The sequence below is a fragment of the Natator depressus genome, chromosome 8 (genome assembly GCF_965152275.1).
Source record: "Natator depressus isolate rNatDep1 chromosome 8, rNatDep2.hap1, whole genome shotgun sequence".
In the NCBI taxonomy this organism is placed as follows: Eukaryota; Metazoa; Chordata; order Testudines; family Cheloniidae; genus Natator; species Natator depressus.
Window position 1 is genome coordinate 87,561,741 of NC_134241.1, and position 23,370 is coordinate 87,585,110.

Here is a 23,370-nt window from a genome sequence, read left to right on the forward strand (position 1 = left end):
TTTAATCATTCCAGGTTATATATTGCATTCTGTATACATCTATAAGAGACTAAAGTGAGGAGACATACATAATTACCCGAATAGGTAGACAGTGTATGTCTTTTCTTTTTCTAAACTTTATTCTCCAGAGAAGATGCATTTTCCTTAAAGGTGAAACAAAGCCTTTTAGCTGCCAAGTTCTCTGTCCCTGCACTCAGGGACCTCATCTACTGTAGATGGAGGCACAGAGAATCCTCAAATTGGGTCTTGTCACAAGTCACTTGTCACAAAATAGTTGGAAACATTTTCCTCCTTTAGGGGCTCAATCCTGCAATCCCTTATGCATATGAATTGTCCCTTTAAAGGAGTACTGCTTGTTCCTGTTACTATTTGCTGGATTGGACCCTCAACAGTGTTCCCAAACATTTGGTTTAAAAATCAGGGTGCACTGAGCAGGGAAGCCCAGATTTTAAAAATATGTAGGCATTGCTGTACTCAGTGTTGCAACACCTAACTGATTTAGGAGCCTAAATCTCATTTTCAAAAATGGTTAGGCACTTAAGAGGTCAAATCCCATTGACTGGATCTAAATTAGGCTAGGGTCCTGGGTCTGAAACCAAATCAGAATGAGGACTCAGGTTTGATGGTGCCAAAATCTCATGAGGTGTTTTCCCAAGATTTCAGCCAACCTCACGAGATTTCCACACAGTTTTATGAGTTTATGAGACTTTACTCATCTTGAAGAGTGAAAGTCACATAAAAATCAGCTCCTCTCATATTTCCACAATTATCTGATCAATACTCTTCAGAACAACAGTCCCCTTTTTTTGAATTCAAGTGCATCTGAACAGGAACAAGAAAATAAGTTCCATCAGATTTTAGATTCACAGAATGGGTTTAGGATTCAAGGTTCTTATTTTGGATTATTTTAAAAGTTACTAGTTTGTATACAAATCTATAAGATTTTTCTGTTAAGGACTTGAGATACCTAACAGCTTTTATGTAAGAAGGTTCAAATTTAATGATGCTCTAACTTATTTTTTAAGCACTAACATCAGTCATGCACTCATGTACTGGGGGCTAACGGGAAGGCCGAGCTAATATATGTACTGTGGCGTCCCTTACAGAGATTTTAATTGTTGCTTCAAGGTCCACATTTTATAAACTTTTCATTTTGGCAGGATGATCTGACAATGAAGATGAAAAATCTCCATTTTTAGGAGGACTTCATAGCATTACATTTAATTTCTTGTCATAGATTCCAAGGCAAGAAGGGACCACTGTGATCTAGTCTAGTACAACAGAGGCCCTAGAACTTCCCCAAAATAATTCTTAGAATATATCTTTTAGAAAATCATCCAATATTGATTTGAAAAATTGTTGGTGATGGAGAATACTCCATGACACTTGGTAAATTGTTCCAATGGCTAATTACTCTCACTGTTAAAAATTATGACTTATTTCCAGTCTGAATTTGGCTTGATTCAACTTCCAAACATTGGATAGTGTTATATTTTTCTCTGGTAGGTTGAAGAGCCCATCACCCATGTAGACACTTATAGACTGCTATCAAGTCACTCCTTAGCCTTTTCTTTGTTAAAATAAACAGATTGAGCTCCTTGAGTCATTCACTGTAAAGCTTCTTTCTCATCTTGTAATCATTCCCGTGGCTCTGAACCCTCTCCAATTTATCAAAATCCTGTTTGAATTGTGGGCACCAGAGCTGGACACAATATTTCAACAGCAATTGCATGAGTGCCAATGCAGAGGTAAAATAATTTCTCTGCTCCTACTTGAGATGCCCCTGTTTATACATCCCAGGATCACATTAGGTCTTTTGGACATAACATCACTTTGGGAGCTTATGTTCAGCTGATTATCCAGGATGACCCCCAAATTTTTTTCAGAGTCATTGCTTCTGAGGATAGAATCCCCCATCCTGTAAGCATAGCCTGTGTTATTTTTTCCTAGATGTGTACATTTTGCTATATTAAAACACATATTGGTTGCTTGTGCCCAGTTTACTTAAGCTATCCAGACGACAGATCGCTCTGAATCAGTGACGTGTCTTCTTCATTATTTACCACTCCACCAATTTTTGTGTCATCTGCAAACTTTATCAGTGATGATTTTATGTTTTCTTCCAGTTCATTGATAAGAATGTTAAATAGGGCTAAGAACCAATCCCTGTGGGCCCCCCAGTGGAAACACCTGCTTGATGATGATTCCCCATTTACAGTTACATTTTGAGACCTAACAGTTAGCTAGTTTTTAATCTATTTAATGTGTGTCATGTTAATTTTATTTCATTCTAATTTTTAACTCAAAATGTTGTGTGGTACCAAGTCAATTGCCTTACAGTATATTATGTCAATAATACAGTATTTTAGCTTTATCAACCAAACTTGGAGTCTCATAAAAAATATATGCATAAACTCATGTTGATTTGCATTCATTACATTACCCTCCCTTAAATTCTTATTAACTGAGTCCTGTTTCAGACACTCCATTATCTTGCCCGGAACGGATATCAGGCTGACTTGATTATCTGGCAGATTTATTTGGGCATAAGCTTTCATGGGTAAAAACCCCACTTTTACCCATGAAAGCTTATGCCCAAATAAATCTGTTAGTCTTTAAGGTGCCACCGGACTCCTTGTTGTTTTTGTGGATACAGACTAACATGGCTACCCCTCTGATATTTGATTATCTGGGTCATCCTGTTTGCCCTTTTGGAACATCACCAGTGCTCCAAGACTTATGGAAAATCAACATTAAGGTCCAGCCAGCTCCTCAGCCAGCTCTTTTAAAACTCTTGGATACAAGTTATCTGGACCTGGTGATTTAAAAAATGTCCACTTTTAGTAGCTTATGTTTAATATCCCCTAGAGAGACTACTGGAATGGAAAGAGTGCTGTCTTCACCATATGATGAGACTATGGTATCTGTTTTTTCCCCAGATACAGAACAGAAACATTTATTGCACATTTCTTCCCTTTCTGCATTATTATTGATAGTTCTACCATTTCCATCTAGTAATGGACCAATAACATTGTCAGGATTCTTTTTGTTCCTAATATATTTTAAAATCTCCTTCTTATTGTTCTTAACTGCTGGCTGTAGATTTCTCTTTTGTCCCTTGGCTTTCCTTATCAATTCACTGAGAAGCAGCATAGCAATTGAACCTATGCATACTAAATTAAATGACCTAGATAGGGTAGATTATAGTCATTGCACAGAGAATATCAAGTGAAATACCATAATGAGATATTGCCTTATTCTGGACCAGCATTTGGGTCATTGAGATTTATTAAAATAGGCAAATTTTAAAAAATTAATGGATTAAGAAACAGTATAAATTGAATCTATATAGCAGCAAATGTAGCCTGTGAATTTTTCAAGTTCAGTCCCTCCTTTAATTCTCTTAATATGATTTAACCATTTAATTTTATCAAAGACCCATCTATTGTACTAAATAACAGTGTAGTTTTTCATTTTATTGCTATAAATTCAAGGAGGACAGAAAGTACCTGTTTTTAAATTCATGGTGCACCTTCCCCAATTAAAAACCTCCACTGTGAATGATGAATTACTGCTACTTTTTAAAAAAAGTCTAGTCTATTCTTTCTCCTTTAACATAGAGGTATCCAACACCTTTGTTGATTTTTATATAATTTTTTTGTGCAGATGATGATCCAAGCATTGATTTTGTCACGTCTGTATCAAAACTGCATTTTTATTTATTGCCTTTTGTGGCTTTGCTTCAGCTTACTGCCCAAATTATAAAACTCTGCCTATGTTACCTTGCTACATTTTTCAGTAATCCATGGAATACATGGTAACTTACAAACGAAAATTAGTGATGTAAATCATATTAAGCACCATCAGTTTGGTAGATCAATTTCCAATCTCTTGAAACAACTTGCTAGGTTATCCAATTGCTTTTTAAAAAATCCTGAACTTGAGTGTAACTCTAGACTTTAATGCATCTCTGACCATCCCTTGGGTACACAGAGGAAATGATGCATATGGGTTTTTAGGCCAGGTTAAACTAGGTTTTATATTAGACAAAAGCCAAATCTGGTGTTTTGCCAATTGTCCTATCCAACCAATGCAATCTATTTTAACATTCATCCTCTTTCCCTGTTTTGATGCTATACTTCATATGTGGAAGTGATAAAAAAATTCTTTATTTAGATATATTGCTTCCTGGAATGAAACCACGTTAGACTGATGGCAGCATGGCAGGCACCACAAAACAAGCACTTACCGTGCCATGGTATTTGATTTTATCACAGCAGTGGTGGTAGATGCTACACATCTTAGCATAAAATGCTGCCAGTAGTAAATGTTGCTTTAAAAAATGCTGGTGTATATCTGCAATTTAGCATGCCAGTTTCATAACAAAACTGTATTACAAACTTTCTGTAGCACTCAGGGAGAAATAAACATTTAAAAATGACAGCTGGTCTAACTACCTTGGATACGAAATAATAAAACTTTGTACTTACACAACACAGCACCTTTCATCTAAGCATCTGTTGTGATAATTGGGCCAACAAATTTACCTAATTGTGAGCTCAGCTGTAAAAAATGAGCACCAGTTTATAAAGTATAACATCACATGTCAATCGATAAAGGAACACAGAAAGACTGAATTAATCCAACCAAAACGGCCTACTGATGTAACTCAAGGACCGTGTTAAGATCATGGTAAACAAGGAAAGTGTGGGACTGGAAATTAATGAACCAAAACTGGTGTGTTAGAAATCAGGCCTAATTGGTGGACAAAATAACAAGGGGATAGACTATTATGCCCATCAGTACCTTTTGGGGTTCTTAAAAAAAAGGGAGAGTTGGAGGGGGGAAAATACGAATGCACAGAGGCTATCATGACACTGGTAGACTGAAAGAAGGGGAAGCAGTGAGCTTCACCCCCACCATCTGCTGGGACCCTGGACCTTCTTCATTCTAATCCTGAGAGAGGTCTTGACCAGACCAGACCAGAGCAAGAGCCAGATGGCACTGCCACCTTCACCAGCTCAATCCCAAACACCATCTGGATGTGAGACTGTCTCTTCCTTCCCTAGTTCTTATCTCTCTCTTGTTTCCTTCTTTCTAATAAGAGTAGGGATTAGCTGGCCAAAACTGTTTTTTTGGGGGGGGGGGGTTGGGGGGGACATTGCTGTAAGCCTGTGAACAGGAAAGACAGCTAAAAGAAATATCTTGAATAGCCCGACGCCGGCACAAGCTTGCCAGGTCTCAGACTAGCTGATCAGACTGTGTGCACAGCCTGGGTTTTTCCAGAAGCAAGGCGGCAAGTGAGAGTCAACACCAGAGACAGAAAATACAGCTTCTATCTTTGTTGTTCTTTTCTTTTCCCTTTTGGGTGTTTTGTCTTATTTTGCCTTCTAGGAAACAGGACTGGTCTTTAACAACAGCAACAGCTCCAGCCCAGCTCAACTAACTTTTCTCTTTTCCCCGAAAGGACCATCTTTATGGTCATCAAAGAGACTGTCAGACGAGGTTCCCCCTCTCCCCTTCTAAACATTCTCTCCATCTAAAGCAGGGGTCGGCAACCTATGGCACGCGAGCCAATTTTTAATGGCATGCTGCTGCCTGCCAGGTCCCAGCCGCCGGCCCCGCTCAGCCCGCTGCCGAACCCAGGCCGGGACCCCGGCAGGCAGCAGCGTGCCATTAAAAATCCTGCCTGCCCCAGCCCACTTTTCTCTGGTCCCCCCCCCACCCCCGCAGGGTGAAGAAGCTTGGTCCTGCTGGTTGCTGCAGCAGAGCAAGCAAGTTCCTCCTCCCCCGCCTCTTCCCCCAGCCTGCTGGGTTCCTGCCCCTCCTCCTCTCCCTCCCTGCTGCCGATCAGCTGACGGCCCTTGCGAGGGAGGGGGAGAAGCGGAGCCGCAGCGCACTTGCTGCTCCAGGGAGGAGGCAGAGACGAGGTGGGGACGGGGCCATGGGGTGAAATCAGGGCATATCCCCTCCAGCCCCCTACTGTGAGCCGCTCAGGCTGGGAGCACCCCCATGACCCCAGCCCACACACCCAGCCCTCTGCCCTGACCCCTGCACCCTGCCACACACCCCCAGCCCTGACTCCAGCACCCCCCAGCCTCCTGCCCTGACCCTTCCACCCCCTCACACACACCCAGCGCTCTGCCCTGACCTCTGCACGCCCCACACACCAGCCTCCTCCCGACCCCTGCACCCCCCCACAACCGCAGCCCTAACTCCAGCACCCTCCACACATACCCAGCCCCCCCACCCATTGCCCTGACTCCTGCACCCCTAACATTCCCACCCCCCACCCTGAGCACCATACGGGAGCTCCTGCACCCCCCCACCCCCCCACATTCCCACCTGCACTCCTTGCACCAAATGGGAGCTTCCCAGGTAAGCGCTCCATCCCCAAACCTCCTGCCCCAACCATGACCCCCCTCCCTCATTCTAGCTCCTGGCCAGACCCTGCACCCCAACCCCCAGCCTGCTCCTTCATCCCCACCCCTGTGATCAGTGCACTCCCATCCTCAGCTCAGTGCAGAGACAGAGGAAGAGAATGGGCTAGAACCAGGGAGAAGGTAGGTACCCACTCTATGTGGGCAGGGCTGGGACCCCAGACCGTCAGCGGGCTGAGTGGCAGTGGGCTAAGCTGCTCAGCCCACTGCCGATCTGGGGTGCTGGTCGCCGGCCCCAGCCCCACTCCCCGCTGCCAGTCTGGGGTTCTGGCTGCCAACCCCTTGCCAGCCGGGGTCCCGGCCGCAGGCCCCACTCAGCCTGCTGCCAGCCTAGGTGAACAGAACCCCAGGATGGCAGTGGGCTGAGCGGGCCGGCGGCATAAGATCAGCATTTTAATTTAATTTTAAATGAAGTTTCTTAAACATTTTGAAAACCTTGTTTACTTTACATATGACAATAGCTGAGTTATATAATATATAGACTTATAGAGAGAGACCTTCTAAAAAACGTTAAAATGTATTACTGGCACACGAAACCTTAAATTAAAGTGAATAAATGAAGACTCGGCACACCACTTCTGAAAGGTTACCGACCCCTGATCTAAAGGAACAAGGGCTGCTATTAAAATGAAAGTCTTATTTAATACTTTACATTTCAAACGCTTTAACTGTTTTTCCTTCTTTTCTGTATCTTTAATAAAGGGTTACAAAGATTTTGTAGTGGTGTGTTTCCCATGGAACTAAGCAGGCTAAAGTCCCTATGTACCAAACCCTGAAACTTGTTTAACACTGTTTAATGTTGGACAGTGACAGGGTCATATTGACACCTTTAACTTTTGGGACTAATATATTCCATCTAAATTGATATAACAGGTCTCCAAGCACTTTACAAACATTAATGAGTTAACTACCTCACAGAGGTGTTCTGAGGGTTAAATATTGTTATTTCACTTTCTACAATAAGGAAACTGATGCTCAGATGACTAGGCCAAGGTCACACAAGAAATCCATGACACAGGCAGAAACAGAACCCAGATGTCCCAACACCGATTCCTGAGCCTTAATCAGAAGACCATGTTCCCTATCTAGTCAACACTCATCCAATGAGTATACCAGCACCATACAAGTTCCAAAAGAATCGGACATGTTTCTTCTCTCTCCCTCTCTCTGTTCCCGTAGTCTTGTCTACACTAGCAAAAAGAAGCATTCAAACCTTCAACAACTGCAACTTTGGTAGCTACATTGTAAGTGGTAGTGAAAATGGGTTTTCATGACACACAGGTAAGAATGACTGAGCCGCACCACTGTTTGCAATTGCTGGAATACTGGAATACATACTTTTGAATATATACTGTCTCCAGACGGGATAGTTCAATATAGTCAACTTTGAACAAACATTGAGATGGCATAACATCAGAACAAAATCATGCAGAACCCTTTCATATATCACCTGATTCCCAAATCTACAGTAGCTGACTTCATCTTTAGCAAGAAATCCATTTTTCTGGTGTATCATTCACTGAGTTAATAGTGCTAACAAATTCCAAATGCTGTAGATCTCCTTTTATACCATTGTAGAACAAGTCATAGGTCAAATCCAAAAATAAATCTGGACTCCAAAACTTAAGGATAGATAAAGGAATATTGCAAAATTAGAGCTATAATATGTAGAAGTGCAATTGCTTTATTCAACTGTATTCATTTCAAACAACCTGTATTATTGTCTCACAATTTTTCTAGCATGTACTCATCAAGATATACAAAAAGGTCCAGATTACCCACTGGGGTCTGCATGTAGAACAGGGGTGGGGTGAACAAGGGTGGGTCAGCTGCTGCTGAGACATTGCCACCCTATTAGTCTGAGAAGGAGTGAATCAAGGACTGGGGGGGATGGGTATACCATTTGTACATGCTTTTCCTATTGACAACCAGCAGAGAATCTCTGGCAAAATACAATACCGCCTAAGGTAGTACTATCATACCTACAAAGCCCCTCCATCCATGCCACCAACACCCTCTCTTTGAGGAAGGGGATTGCTGATAGGAAACTGAACAAGAGTCCAGGAGACAGAGCAGAATCTTAGGGCCTACCTGCTGAAGGCCTTCTGAGGATATCTGGGGAACCAAAGCACACTTCTGCCTCACACAGATTGAGCAAGCCAACTCTGTTTAACATCAGTGGACCCAATACCTCACTTGCTTTCACAAGCCACAAGGAGTATAGGTCCACCTCACAGGCCACAGACTATGGTTCCCCCCAGCACATTCAGAACCAAGGTGAGGAAATCTGCCAAATCACTCCAGAGAAGAAATCCCAATTGTCTCCTCCAGACACGAATCCCAGTGAAACCCAACTCCATGACCAGGCCACATCTAGCTTTGTCGATGAAACAGAGGAAAATTTCTCTCAGTAAACACGATCTGACTATTCTGAACAGAGGCAGCTGATATTTAGCAAACTGTCAACTGGTCAGAACAGCTCCACCAGACATGACTACCTGAGTAACTGAATGGTTGTGTGTGTATAGGATTGGCGGCAGTACTTAACGTCTAACAATAGAACTCTGCCATGCTCTTCAAAATGTGAATCTTCAAGCCTACACATCCGCTGTGTCTACAATGGCCAATGTATTATCTCAAAATGAGATGGCCCAACATACTTGGCTGAGTCATGTATTGCATTCTAATCTGGGGATTACTGAGCCAATTTAATGAATGTTAGAAACAATTAACTTTTGAAGGAATATGTAATTCTCTTGCATCTGCAGACATGTCTATCCAAAGAGGGAGCTAGGTACAGGATTTTCTTCTTCACTCTCTAACTTAGTACACCTAGCTTGGTATCCTTTCTCCAACAGCGGCCAATACCAAATGCTTTGAAAGAAGATGCCAGATACTCCTGTTATGGACAAGTATGAAATAACCTGCCCACAGGGAAATTTCTTCCTAAACCCTGTCAGTTGGCGGTGGTTTTAACATTCTGGCTTTAGATTTGTGTAAATGCAGGTTTAAATGCATGGCCTTTCCATTTCACTGGCTATCCCCTTGCTTTTGTACTATTAAGGGAAAAAACAGATGATGTGGTCTCCATAAACCAATTAGGAGATTACACTGATCCACATATATAGTATTTGTGACAGCAATAATATTCTTCATTTTTACAATTTTATGTTTTTCTTTCAATGAATTTTTACAAGTTAAAGTCTGTTGGAATAGTATAAGATAGCACACAAAAATCAGATTATAAAAACTGTTGCAATTCTGAAGGTTAAGAATGAAAGTGGGGGAAAATAAACTAATTGGGATTAAATAAATAATGATAATGGTAGAATATACACCTTAGAACTGTGTAGTCAGTCTTCATATAAGAGAAGAGAGTAACTGTTTTTACCATAGAAACCAATCAAGAAAGTCCCATCAGGGTATTGTGTCCATTCCTTTTCCCAGTACAGAACTGTTACCTAGAGTAAGAATGTCATTAAACATCAAAGCTAAGAGATCACAATTATCAAAAACCTTTTTCTGTGCAATTTAGGGATGATCTGTTACAAATGTTTGATAATCAGTCTGCCCGAATTTTTACCAGTGGTTTAGTGATTGTATACTGCACTTGATCTTAGTCAAGAGGGTAACCCATACCCCAGTTCTTGAATACTCTGTTCCAAGACACGCTCCTTGTTTCAAAACCAGTTTGGCATTATATTGGCAACAACTTCATTAAATGAAGCCTACGAAAAATATCTGGTAGGAGATGGAATATGGGCACTTTACCTCAGTTGAGCCATGTCAGATTATTCAAGATATTAGCAGCTCAAAGGAAATTCTTGGCAGCTATAACTCTAATCACAGAAGATGCTGAAAGCCAGCTGATGTGTTCAACAATCTAAATGCTGAGTGATGAAAGCAGATTCTAGGATTGTTTACCCATAATAGAGTTATTACAGAAGAAACCTGAAATAGTACATACAGAAGCCAAAGAGTTTTCTGTTTGGGAAACTTTTACTAGAGGGAAAAGAAAGAGAATGCTTTTTTGGTTCTGATTCAGAGGAAAACTTTCTAAGTTATCTACAAACAAAAAAAGTAGTAAGTCCCCCAGATCACCTGGCTCCTTGATGATGAAAAGATCTGTTTAAGAATTAGGGCATCCAAAGAAGCAACTAGCAGTAAACATAAGCACAATCATAGAAGACTTCAGATAGCAAGACAGTGATGAGACTCCTATGATTTGCCTCCTCCTTATTATCCTTTTTTCAAGGATTCTAAATTAAGAAACAAGACTTGGCACATCTTCACTCTGGATATCTTCTAATCCAAACAGTTGGAAACAACTGTAGAATAAGATGCCAGATCTCACAGATCCACTGATACGACAACCTTTGGGATAAAGTCAATGACCAGAAGGAAAGAAATAATTCCATCACAGATTTTGTAAAACCCTAAGGGAGTTTAACCTTGGCATCTTCCAATGGATATTCAGATGAAAAGATTGTAAGAATGATACTCATGGTTTTATTTAAAATCAAATTGATTTATTGAGGTTATTGAAGCACTGTCCATTGTCTGTCTACCACCCTTTGCCTACCTTAGAGCTCCTGAACTGGACTCAGTCCTGGATAGAATATACCCACCTCTAAAATGCTGAGAGAGGACTATAACTCCTCCCAAATACTGTGTATAAGTACTATATAAATTTTATTTTAAAACCCTGGAAATTTTGAGAAGCTTGCCATAAGTTAGGAATCAGATTTTATCCCTCCTTGCCCATCCCCCTGACCCACATTCTAGCTCAAGAAGTAATGTTAAAATATAATCTATATATTTCCCTAAACACCACAACATAAGCTTCACATCTCTGCAGCACAATTTAAAAGCACTAAGACTCCCCTCATCCAAGTAGGCAAATAGACCATAAGACTTGTAGTACAGGTATTTTACAGCCTTACTGTAAAACAGGCACGATAGGTAAACAGCAGCTGATTTTCCAATGTTAATAACTCAGCCAAAACTTTTTAAATATCAAAAAGCGGAGGAACTGGATGGCCCAGAGGATTACTCACTCCTGTTCTATTCAAATTAGCCATAGATACACCATCTGTCTAAGTTGCTAGCGTCCTACAGTTACCACCATTTGATAGCTAATCTGCTGCCTATGGGAAAATTGATGGTCTCAGTCTAATCTCTATTAGACAGGTGCCCAATTCACTAAGCCACGATCAGATTTGTCTAGTCATCTCTAATGGCAGGCTAAACGCTGAATGGGCATGGAGACTCAATTACTCTTTCACCTCTTAAAGTTAGTCCCCCTAGGTCAAGTTCGAGGTCCTTAGTGGGGAGGGGCAGCTTGCACTACTTTTGCCCACGGTGCCTATTCTCTTTATACACAGACGACTTCAGTCTCCAGTGCTGTCAACCTGGTAATTCTTATTAGCAATAAACTCACGTAAACCACCCAGACAGTAAAGTGGACTTTTTTTCTTTTGCACACTTAAAACTTAAAAGGTCAAACAGATTGTGTTTTAATTTGTTTCCAGGATAGATGATTGCATTTTTAGCCTCAAGTGAGTTTTTAAAATTGACTTAAATAAATCCCTGAAAACAAGAATTTATAAGGAACAGACTTTACAGACTCCACTATAATACAAGAGTTGGTAAAGGTTACGTGTAATTCAAAGTGAACAGACTAATTGGACAGCTCACTAATTCAGAAGGATAACTCAGTTTTATAGACTGACTGAAAATTAATTAGATACAATGCTGGGATTATGCAGATGCTGATGAATTTTGTACAGCAGCTGTAGGGCACATTTCCTGATTTCCTACTTTTTAAAAATGATGAGTAGTACCCTCAAGATAATCATACAGATGTTATTTTCACATTACTCTCCAATATACCTTAAGTATGTCACACGTTTTCTAGGAAGTTTAAAATGGGCAGTGGGCTAATGCTAGTTAAATCACCCAGAAGAGGGTAAAGGCCAATAGAAAATAAAATAGTAATTTAGGTTTCAGTTATCATATTATGTAGCGATACATTTAGTGTACCAAGTGGTTTGCAGAAGAGTGTAAAAAGAAGCCCTGGTTGACAGAGTCAAGTTCCTTGGCAATATAAGTGATTTTGTTCTGTAGAATATATTCATGATTTACATAAGAATAGTCTCTTTTTGTCCTTTAAAAAAAGTAATTGAAGGGAGACAAATGTACAAATCAAATTTAAATGATCCTTGTTGAACTTGTGATATGATGTCATCTAAGTAGCCATAGCATTTTCATACAAAAAGTTAGAAGGGAACTTTTGAAGTAAACTGTAGGACTTAAATAGTAAGAGCAAAGGGGAGTAAGTTACAAGCTGATATGCTATGTACTACTTACCTTCAAAAGTCAAATAAAACTTTCCTCTGTCAAACCAAACGAGGGAAGGCTGTTCATTCTCTGTATGGCCAGGAGTTGAAGCGGGATGGGAAAGGTTAAGGAGAGGGAGAGAGAAGGACACAGTGTGAGTCACAGAGCAGGTAACTTATCTCACTATGGGGGAGGGAAGAGGCACTGCAAGCTGTTAACGTGCAAGGAAAAGGGGGATGGTGTTTAACTCTGTTTTTTGGTTTAGAAAACAGAAAGCAAAAAGCAAGCTATGGAAGACTAGATGGAGGGGTGTTTTTGCCCGCTTGATAGTAGTTGCCTATGAATGGAGTAGAAGAGGCTTCCTGTTCATGCAGGCTGGGTTAGTATATTTAACTGCACTTGTTTTGACAAACTTCGTCACTTGCATTATGCTCTTCATCTCCAGTGGTGTCTCTATGGTGCTTAAATAGGATTAGCAAACTGTATTGGGCAGGATGCTGTACTTTGCATTGTCTGTTGGTGTTAAAAATATTTTTATTGTAAAATGTATGTATTTTTTAAAATTGTATTTTAGGACATAAAATTCCAGGTGGAGCACCTGGAGTAGAAAGTGTCTAACTGAATTTTGTCCCCTTCCCTCCAGAATTACCAGTTTACCTGGACTCTACACCACCTTGAAAGTATTGGAGAACAATCATCATAGATATTACGTACTTTTGAAATAATTAGAAAATGTATTTTTGAGCAGTTAAATTTATTCCTTCAATTTAAATTCACAAAACAGTAGCATATCCCCTCTCTCAATCTTTTTGGTCACTGAGAAACTGTCATGCAATGTGCTGCTATTTTTTGTGGTACAAGTTCCATTTTAAAACATTTGTCATATGCACTGGACATTCATGGTGGTTGAGGAGAAAGCATGTCCGTAAGTTTTATAGGCATTTTTATGAGACAATGGCTTGGGAGTTTTAATCCAGATTTCTTGAAACCACTCTGCTAATACAGTACCTGCAGGCGTTTCACAGCGCCTTTCAAACGAGGGCAGTTTGTCAATAAAAGCATCATCTTCTGATACCATGAGCAAAAGGAACGTAAAAGACAAAAGAATGAAAACACAAATCCCAAATGAAATCAAGCAGTGTACTATATCAACAAAACATAAGAATTTAAATGAGAAAAATAATTTGAAGGTCACTGAAATAAAAATTATGGAGTCTTTTTCTTGTGTTATTCAAACTGCAGAAGCAACAACAAAGAAAGAAAACCAAATCACAAGAACAGACAAATAAAATCATTCTGTTCAATATTCTTTTGGATAAGGTCCATCAAATGGTATAATCTTTGCAACTCGGAAACAAATCTCTAACAGCACAGTGGAGATAGTTAAAAGCTCTGTTCATTACTATATTTGGACTTGAGGCACAGATACGTATTTCAAATGGACAGACAAATGATCAGGGAATGTCTTTTTTATGACTACATAAGTCTAAAGAGCAGCCAGTACATCTGTGCCTCAACACAATGCAAGTCCAATACGCTTAAAAAAATTCAAAAAAATATAAAAAAAAGACAAGACCACTTACTGTGCCACAAGGTAAACCTGTGGGGTTGTCAAATGTAAGTACAGAGATCCCCTTCTAAGAGGCTAGTTCAGGAGTGGTCAGATGTAGTTTTGACTATGAGTCACTGCTAATGTAGGCTCTGAGCTACGAATGTTCCACAACTACTGCTCTTTTCTTTTAATGACACAAAGCTGCCTTAAGCCAACCACTGTTTGCTTGCCTCTCTGCCGCAGCTTAAAGGAAGTACTACTTCACACAATACACAGTCAACCTGTGGACCTCATTGCCAGGGGAAGTTGTGAAGGCCAAAAGTACAACCGGGCTAAAAAACAATAATTAGATAAGTTCATGGAGGATAGGCATAGGTCCATCAATGGCTATTAGCCAAGATGGTCAGGGACGCAAGCTTATGCTCTGGACATCCCTAAACCTCTGACTGCCACAAGCTGGGACTGGACAATCACTTGATAATTGCTCTGCTCTGTTCATTCTCTCTGAAGCGTCCGACAGTGTCCACTATCGGAAGACACGATACTGGGTTAGCGGGACCATTCATATGACCCAGTATGGCCATTCTTATGTTCTTATTCAACACTCTTTTGGCAGCAAAAACATACAACTTTATTTGCTTTAGCATAGGCCTACCCGCGGCCTCTGTCCCCATTAATTTGTAGCAAAAAATCAACATCAGGTTAAAATGGAAGCAGCCAATGGCATATTCAGCGGACATAGAGAGAGTCACACATTAACCTTTCTATTACATTGGGGAATCCTGGTGTAGCGGGGCAATGCTCACTGATGCGGCGCCTCCTGCTGGTCGTCCAGGGAATTAGCTCTTCACCAGCACTGGCGCGCCCTCTGCAGGCCGGTGTCTCACCTGCCGCTGGCCCCGTGTCCCTCCTGGACCCTGGTGCCTTTTTCCCTGGGGTTCTGCCCCAGCAGGACCCCCACTCTGGGTCTCCCCTCCCAGGGAACCCCCAACCCTCTAGACCCACCTTGCCTCAGTGGCCACTGCCAGTCATCATCTAGCCCCCGCTCACTGGGGCAGACTGCAGTCTAGTGGCCACTCATAATTGGCAAGGGGTTAGGACCTGCTGCCTTTGCCTATCTCTGGGCTGCCCCTCTGCAGCCCCAGTACCTTTGTAGGCCTTCACCAAGGCCTGCAGCCTGGGGTTTTACCAGGCTGGAGCTCCCCAGCTCCCTCTGCCCTTCCCCAGCGCTGCTCCACTTCAGGTACTGTATGTTCCTCAGCAGCTTCTCCAGCTTCTTTCACAATAATCCATGAAAGTTTGCCCATGCTTCGGAACTGGTGATACCTCTCAAAAAACCGCCTACCTCTGCCTTCTCTGCTAACATCTGTGCACACTTCCAGGTAACATGACAAGGATACATTTAGATTTTAAATGAACTGGTAATTTCAATCACCCCTCAGAACCACTCTGCTTCTGGGAGAAAGCAGTAAGCACTCCCATGTGGCTTGTGACATGGACAAATGAAGGGGGACTTCGGCAAAACAAAGATATATCTGAGGACTATGCTCCCACACTCCAACACTACTCAGGAAGAGGGTTCATATGGACACAGAGGAACTAGAATGTGAAATGGAGTGCATGGCTGTCCTGTTAACGGCTACAATAAATACACTTGTTTACTAAAAAAATGAAGGGAGAAGACATTCATTCCTGATGCTAAAGAAAAGCCTGTCTGTGGCTAGTGCATTGAAGAATTTATTCAGTAATAACTCATCTGTGTTAAAATAGGAACCCTGTAATGATGCCATGGTATGTAGAGATATACTGTGACTGGCTGAGTGAGCCCCTCTGGAAGGAATTAGACTTGCCCTTTCTAGTATTTATACTTCCTCATGCAAAAATACTACTTCTTTCAAATTAGAGATCCAACATACACAGGGGCCATTAGAAAAAATGGGAGGGGCAAGGGAGGAAGAGTCATGACAGAACTGTACCTTCTGCACTTGCTTTACCAAAAAGGAAGCAGCTTCCCTGCACTGTTACCTCTTCAAAAGGGTTGAAATCCTACAAGACAGAGTGGAATTTTGTAGGGCAATATAGGAGCCACAATTTTCAATTTGCTCCAGATGAAGTATCAGTGCCCAGGGTCACTTAGGTAGCTTTTAGAAGGGTGCATCTTCAAAGCAATTTAAATATTGTTTATTGGAAGCATTGCCTACATCCAATAAAACTGAAAAAACCCAACACTTTAAAAGCTTAAGCAGCAGCCACAGGGATTAATTTCCTGAAGGAACAAATTCAAGACGGCACGCATAGAACATTCCATAGATCTTGTGATATGCAGTTGTGCAGGCTCTCTCATTTTTAAGGTAATTGTACTGTGTGCTCCTACTGCACAAGAAAAATTTAATTTATTATCTTGATATGGGAACTATCTCAGTATAATTAGGAAGATCAGATCTTAAACCCCTTATTCAGACAAAAGCTACCTACTTCTTGTGAGATTAGCAATTAAACAAAAGAAGTTTAGATAGTTCAGTGATTATTATAAGCATCTCATTTTTGGATGCTGCTCTGATCAAACCTCTGAACCTTTTGCAGTTCACCTATCACTCAGAGTAATTCACTTATACCAAAGTTCTACCCCAATAACCTTGATCTGATGCTCAAAGCTGTAACCTTCACCTCAACTAGTATTGCTTTCATCCCCCAAAAGTACAATCCAACAATGAAAAGGGTAACTAAATACCAGTAGCTGCTTTTTTGTGCTAGAACCTTAAAGGAAGTATTTAAGGAAGAACCTTAAACATTGTCTTGTGTTCTCCTCCTGGTACATTCTATACTGACTGAAGGAATGGAATGAAAATCATATATGAGAGAAGCAGAGAGATTTTCCTTCCACTGACAAAATATATACGTCCAGGAAATTAAATAGGTAGAAAGGAATTCAACATTATTAAGGAGGGGAAGCATTTTTATTTTTCTTACATTGGAAAAGATTGTTCAATCCAGTGATAACACGAATGCTGAAGTGTTGGCAAAACATGGCATATTTATCTCAACAGTTAGACCTGCCTGGAGACTCATCTAAATTTCATTCAAACTTTTCATAGCATATCTGAAACACAAATCAGCGTGTTCTTTATTTACACTTGCTTTCTTTATGCTATCTGCTATTCTATTTTCAAAGTGTGCTCACTGATAAGGATCCAAGTATTAAATGAAAACCTATGTTAATGAATACCAATTTCAGAGATGTTATATGAGAATTACAAATCTCACATTTTTTGCCATTTAGTCCTCATGACATTTAGCAAATACAGAGTATGGATCCTTGCTGAACACAGTCCTCTGTGCATTAGAGGAAAATACATCCTAATTTGGACTGGTTGAAATGCATTTATTTCAGGGACATGCTACTGCTGTAATGGTGACCACCTGGAAATGGGAACAGAGGATACAAATGTAAAGAAGACAACTGGGAAATGAAAAAATGGTAGAACGGAGACATAATAAATCAAAGCTACAGCAAACAATACATAAAGAAATGAAAATGCCCTTGGGTTTTAGCCAGAGAGAGATGCAAACTGCAAACATTCAGATCTAGACTTTCTTCACGTTTGAGAAGAAAGGTTGAATCTAGGTTTCAGACTCAAACCACCTCCATTTTCAACAAACAAAAACAATTCCTAAAATCCTCTCTTTGTATTAGGAATAAAGCCTGTTTGTTAATACTATACTTCAAGGCTCTCCAAACGTAATGCCATTCAATATCAAAGTGGGGACAACACACACACTTGAGTTAATTAATTTTGATTTTCAGATGTCCTGGGTTTGAACATTTAACAATAGCAAATTGGCTTCCATGTGGGAGAGCTACACTGGTTATTTCTGACTAGCCAGGAAAAACAATTTCAGTGGTAGTGCAAGTCCCCTTCCCCCATGAAGCAAATCCCATATAGTAATTGAACTGAAAATGGTCCTGAAAGAAAATGGAGAATGTAAGAAGCAAGCGGTAGGAGAACTGGCGAGACGTAGTTCAGTCAGATAGCAGCGATGACAGTGGGACAGAGATAAGGGGCAAAAACAATGGAAAATGAGGAGAACACCTGGAACAAAGAAGGGACTGAAGATCTACAGAAGCGAGAGAGAGGTGTCTTGATGAAGACAGAGGGAATATGAGACAGAGAGGGGAAAAAAAGAGACCTGGAGTCTGCAGCAGATAAGAGTCCATAAGAGGATACGGAGCAAAAAACCTCGTAAATGAGAAAGAGGCAGAGACAGAGAGAATAAAAGAGTTTCCTGTACCAAGAAAGAGAAGGGAGGAGCCCCACAGGAAGAAAGCCATGACTCAAAACATCCAAACCTAGGAGCTGTCAGCCTTACAATATTTTTTGTATTTATTTTTTCCCACTATAGAAAATGTTACCTTATCTACTTAGCAAGTGAATCAAGTTTTTAAAGAGTGTTTTAGTTTCCTCTAGAAGGAAACTGCACCATTTTTCCAAGTTGTAAGATGTATCAGAAACCCTAATTGTTTTGAAAAGTTCTCAAGCTTTTGCAAGACCCCAAAGTTTTGCTATCTATTAGTTTAAAGGCAAATATCAGATTGAAAACTCGACACGGTTTAGGAGTAATTGTTTCCAGGATGCCACCATCCAATTTCAAATCTTGGCTCCCCCTAACCCACCTCCCGCCAAAAAGGAAAAGAAAAATGTTCCCATTCTTATTTTGACTAAGTTTACAGATATCGATTAATACTAACACCATACTTCATTGGTGATATCTTCTACTGTTACCAAATACCCATACTCTTAACACACTTTTATATCCAACAGAACAAGAAAACTCATGTATATGCTGGGTATCAGTTTAATATTTCATACCTGGATTACTCTTTCACTTAAACTGCTTTAAAAGAATATGAACATGAAAGCAAAAATTTAGAAAATGATATAACAAAGTAGAGGGTTTCAGAAACTCAAGTTTTTAAAAAAGCCATTCAACTCTATAAAAGATTACAAAAGAAACCTGTGGTTTTTACCAACTGTGGGAGTAGTGGCTGCACTCAAGGAATTGGTGGATGATATGGAAGAAGTACTTTCAGCACGGGCTAAAGGTGCTACCGGAGGAGGACTGGATGAGTGAATAGGAGGGCTAAAAGGCCTGGACTGTAGAAAAACACAAAATAACGCAAGATTAAAAATATACATACTGTAACATTTACACCAAATATAAACAGATGCCTTTGAACACAGGACATAAGGCTTTATATACACCAGTAATCTTAATACCTTCTTCTGGGATCCTTGTGTCACGCACAGTAAATAATGTGGATCTTAATGGGTGTCACACCTTTAATACAAATGAGGCTTTAAAGAAGATAGGGTCTCGGAAAATCGGTGTAAAATTCTGTCTTGCAAGTCTAAGTCTGTTTTATTCTCTCGGGCCATAAAATATTTTTACAATTTTCAAAAACTTGACAGTGCTATAAAATTTTAAAACAAACAGGAGCGAGAGGAGAGAATTCTAGACACAGAAGGCCCAGCGTTTGCTTCAGACCCTGCAACACCATGTAACTACAAGATGGCAATTTAAGACTAGAAAATGCAGGATGGATGGTATGTTATGGGTAAATATCACACAAAATAAATATTTAATGAGTTGCCACTTGTGGCTGGATTCACACACATTAAACCCTGTGATAACCCACTTGAAGCAGTAAGTGCGCATTAGGTCCTAGAGGAGCCAACCCACTGTGATGAAAAGATATACATATAAATCCAAAGAAAGAAAGAAAATTATTTTTTCAGGGCATGATTCTGGAATCCTGCCGCAGGCAAAACTCTCACTGGCTAGTAGAGTTCTAAACAGTACTAAGAGTTCTACATGCATAGTGCTTTCAGGAATGGGCCTTAATTCCACAATGCATTAATATAGAGAAGGTTCGTAGCGATATTTTACAGTTTTACTAATCATACCAGGAAGGAAGTTTTAGGACATGTAAAATGTGTGCACGAGTGTGCCATCTTCCATTATTTAAATCTACTCTTTGCTGCAGGATACTCTTGGTTTTTAACCTGTAGGACTCAATAATTAACTGGAAAAAAATATTAACTCAAAAATAATTCACTTTAGCTGCACTGGTGTCCCTTTTGTTTCGGCTTTCTGCAACCAGTCTAGTGAACAAATTTAGTGGCAGGAATGTTTCAACAACTAGCATATTTTAAGGCAATGTTAGAAAATATGTTAGGAAAGTGAATCTTGAATTGATAAACATGAGTATTTGCACCAAAAATCCTGATTCTAAGAGTTGGGGTTTATCCAAATCAGGGAACGGGCAGTCTACTGCGTCCAATCAAAACTAGCGAACAGCTCATACTGCACATACTGAATACTCACAGTGAACTGTTAGCAAGCCATCAGCAGATCAAGAATCATTCACAGAAATTCTCCCGTGTGTAATTTCCAATGATGAATAAATTATAGAAAACTGAACTGGTCAGGGACCATTTGCAGACTCATTTATTTGCTATGAATTACTTGCTCAGTTCTATTAACTTGTTTTATCAGACTGGAAACAAACAGGAAATTCCTGATTCATTCTGAGATCCCTTTCTCATTAGGGGTTATAAAGAGGGCGAACATACCACATCGCCAACACCAGGCTTCCCTGGAGGCAGTTTTGGCCGAGATGGGGGCCGAGGTGGAGGAGGCGGTGGGGTGGTGCTGCTGCAGGCAGCCAGTGGAGTCGCTGGACGAGCCGGAGATGAAGAACCTGAAATAAACACAGGCTATAAATACAAGATTAAACTCAAACTGCTCTCTCAATACCGAACTCCGCACAGCGCACTGCGTGCTATCAAGCAAACAAACACTGATCCAGCTTCCAACTCACATTCACAGCTACTGCATTGCAAGTCAATCTATAATCGTGGCAGTGTGGAAGAGTAAGTTACAGCTGATAACCAAGAAGGCCATAGTAAAACCCAAAACTCAATGATCTGCTGAGGAATTACAGTATGAAAGTTCTGGTTTGAGCTGACTTCATACCAAGCTCTAAATTTGCACGTATACATGGTAATGCAGACTTTGTTGGTGTGATTTTCTGAACACAAAATCAGAGGCTAAAATTGGCTCCATGGTGAAAAATTTTATTTTTATATTTAAAGTATCAGAAGTTTTAAATCTTCTCTTTTGAACACCAGTATCATGTCTGTAAATTACATGCTGACAGTTTGGTAGCAAGTGGTTACTTTGTACTTCTGTTTATTGCAGCGAATTACTATGAGAGGCAACTACTGATAGCTTTACAATATTTTTTCAGTTTAACTTTCACAATCTCTTCCCTTAGCCCCTGATTTCTCTTCTGGTTATTTGTATGCAAGTGTCTCTTCTCTACCTCTGAATGCTTTAAATTCATAATGTTGATACAGTCACATGTTTTTTGGATGAGGGAAAAAGAACTTTCAGTAATTGACATTTACTAATATATTTCCTGTAGTAAGGAAACTATTTTTATATGTACTGTGCAGTAGGCCTGCTTTTCTCAAGCATTATCATTGGTATAAGACATTTGTTATTTCAGACATCTTCATGGATTTACATGAAAGACTGTATATGCAAGACAGGAGAGAGAGACATTTTCTTAGAATTCACTGAACATTTAAAACAATAGCACTGTCCAAACCACTGAGAGTGTGAGTGAGTGGGAGGGGAAACAGCTTTAAAAAATGTTTTCAGCCAGCATTATTTGCTAGTATGGTGGCCAGGACATAACTGATTGGGAAGAATTTATCCTGTTTTATAGCTGGAGAGATTGAGTTTTTCTCATTGTAAGTGCGGTAGTATGAAGGGGATAGAAATAACTGCAGTAGGCACTGTGGTGAGCAGTAATGGTTTGTAAGATTGGACTCAATACTTGATGCTGAATACATGATATATTCAAGTTTTACTTTGGATTTGTTCCTTTATGATCTTTGTTACAAAATTACAATGAGGTTCTATCCAATCCTGGTTATGCAGCTGATACAGAGGCTGAGGTTAACAAAGATGACATTTAAGATAACAGACTCTGAATGAATACCTGAATGGCTTCAAAACAAAACAAAACAAAACAAAAACAAAGAGTCCTTGGCAGAAGTGGTTTACAATGATGGGGACAAACTTTGCACAATTCTTTTAATTTTAATTTCATTGCCTATTATTGTAAGATGGCATCCAATCATTAAACAAGAGTGAGGACCAGAATGGGGAAAGGGCAGAACGTTATAAGGTCTCTGGGGAGCCTTAAAGAATCCATTTTAAAAAATTATTTAAAAAATATAGTTACCATAAAAGACAAATTTTAAGTAGCTAACTGCGAAGCTCAAATGTTTCATTTTGTCATTGATCCCTGTCACCTTGCTGTGAAGATCAACTTGCTGCAACTTAATGAAAAGGAATGGGACTGGGTACTTAGCAGAACACTGGACATACTATTTTGAGGTAACAAAGAAAATTTAACATACCAGGATAAGTTCAGCAATAACTGATATTCTACAAAAGTACATTTTATAGTGTATTGTGCAAAAAATATCTTTAAAACTCCTTCAACCCCTAAACAAGATTTACCAATACCTCTAAATAGAAAAGACCTAAGAGTAAGGATACATACATTCGTTCTTTCAGGACTGTTGTTAACAAGTTGTACAGAATACTTGAAAGCACATTCTGTTTGGCATTGTACTGTCTAATTTTCTAACTATATACTAGGATGGGGTGTTTGGTTTTTCATTTTTCCATTTAAAACAGAATCATTTGCCATAAGAATCTAACACTGGCTTGGTTTAAAAACATGGACATTTGAAAATGAAATGAAAAATTTGCCCCATGTTACATAAAATCTTGGGTCAAAAGTTAGGTTCTGCTTTTTTAAAATCTTGGACACCAATTTCAGTACTCTGGAAAATTAAGCCACTTGTATTTAGGAGCCTAAAATTGGATTTAGGAGACTAATTTGAGGCATCTGTGTTTGAAAATTTTCCACTTCAGCCCATTAAAAAAAACCCATAAACT

At 39.9% G+C, this 23,370-nt stretch overlaps 1 protein-coding gene across 1 annotated transcript in view; it reads right to left on the minus strand.

The window, feature by feature from the left end:
• SGIP1 (SH3GL interacting endocytic adaptor 1) overlaps nucleotides 1-23,370 on the minus strand; it is a 168,381-nt gene that overhangs the window by 32,203 nt on the left and 112,808 nt on the right. The window contains exons 16-18 of the mRNA XM_074961575.1: nucleotides 20,964-21,091; nucleotides 19,358-19,484; nucleotides 12,810-12,869 (exon numbers count right to left, since the gene is read on the minus strand). Coding sequence (XP_074817676.1) covers nucleotides 12,810-12,869; nucleotides 19,358-19,484; nucleotides 20,964-21,091 — 315 coding nt within the window. The remainder of the gene's footprint in view (nucleotides 1-12,809; nucleotides 12,870-19,357; nucleotides 19,485-20,963; nucleotides 21,092-23,370) is intronic.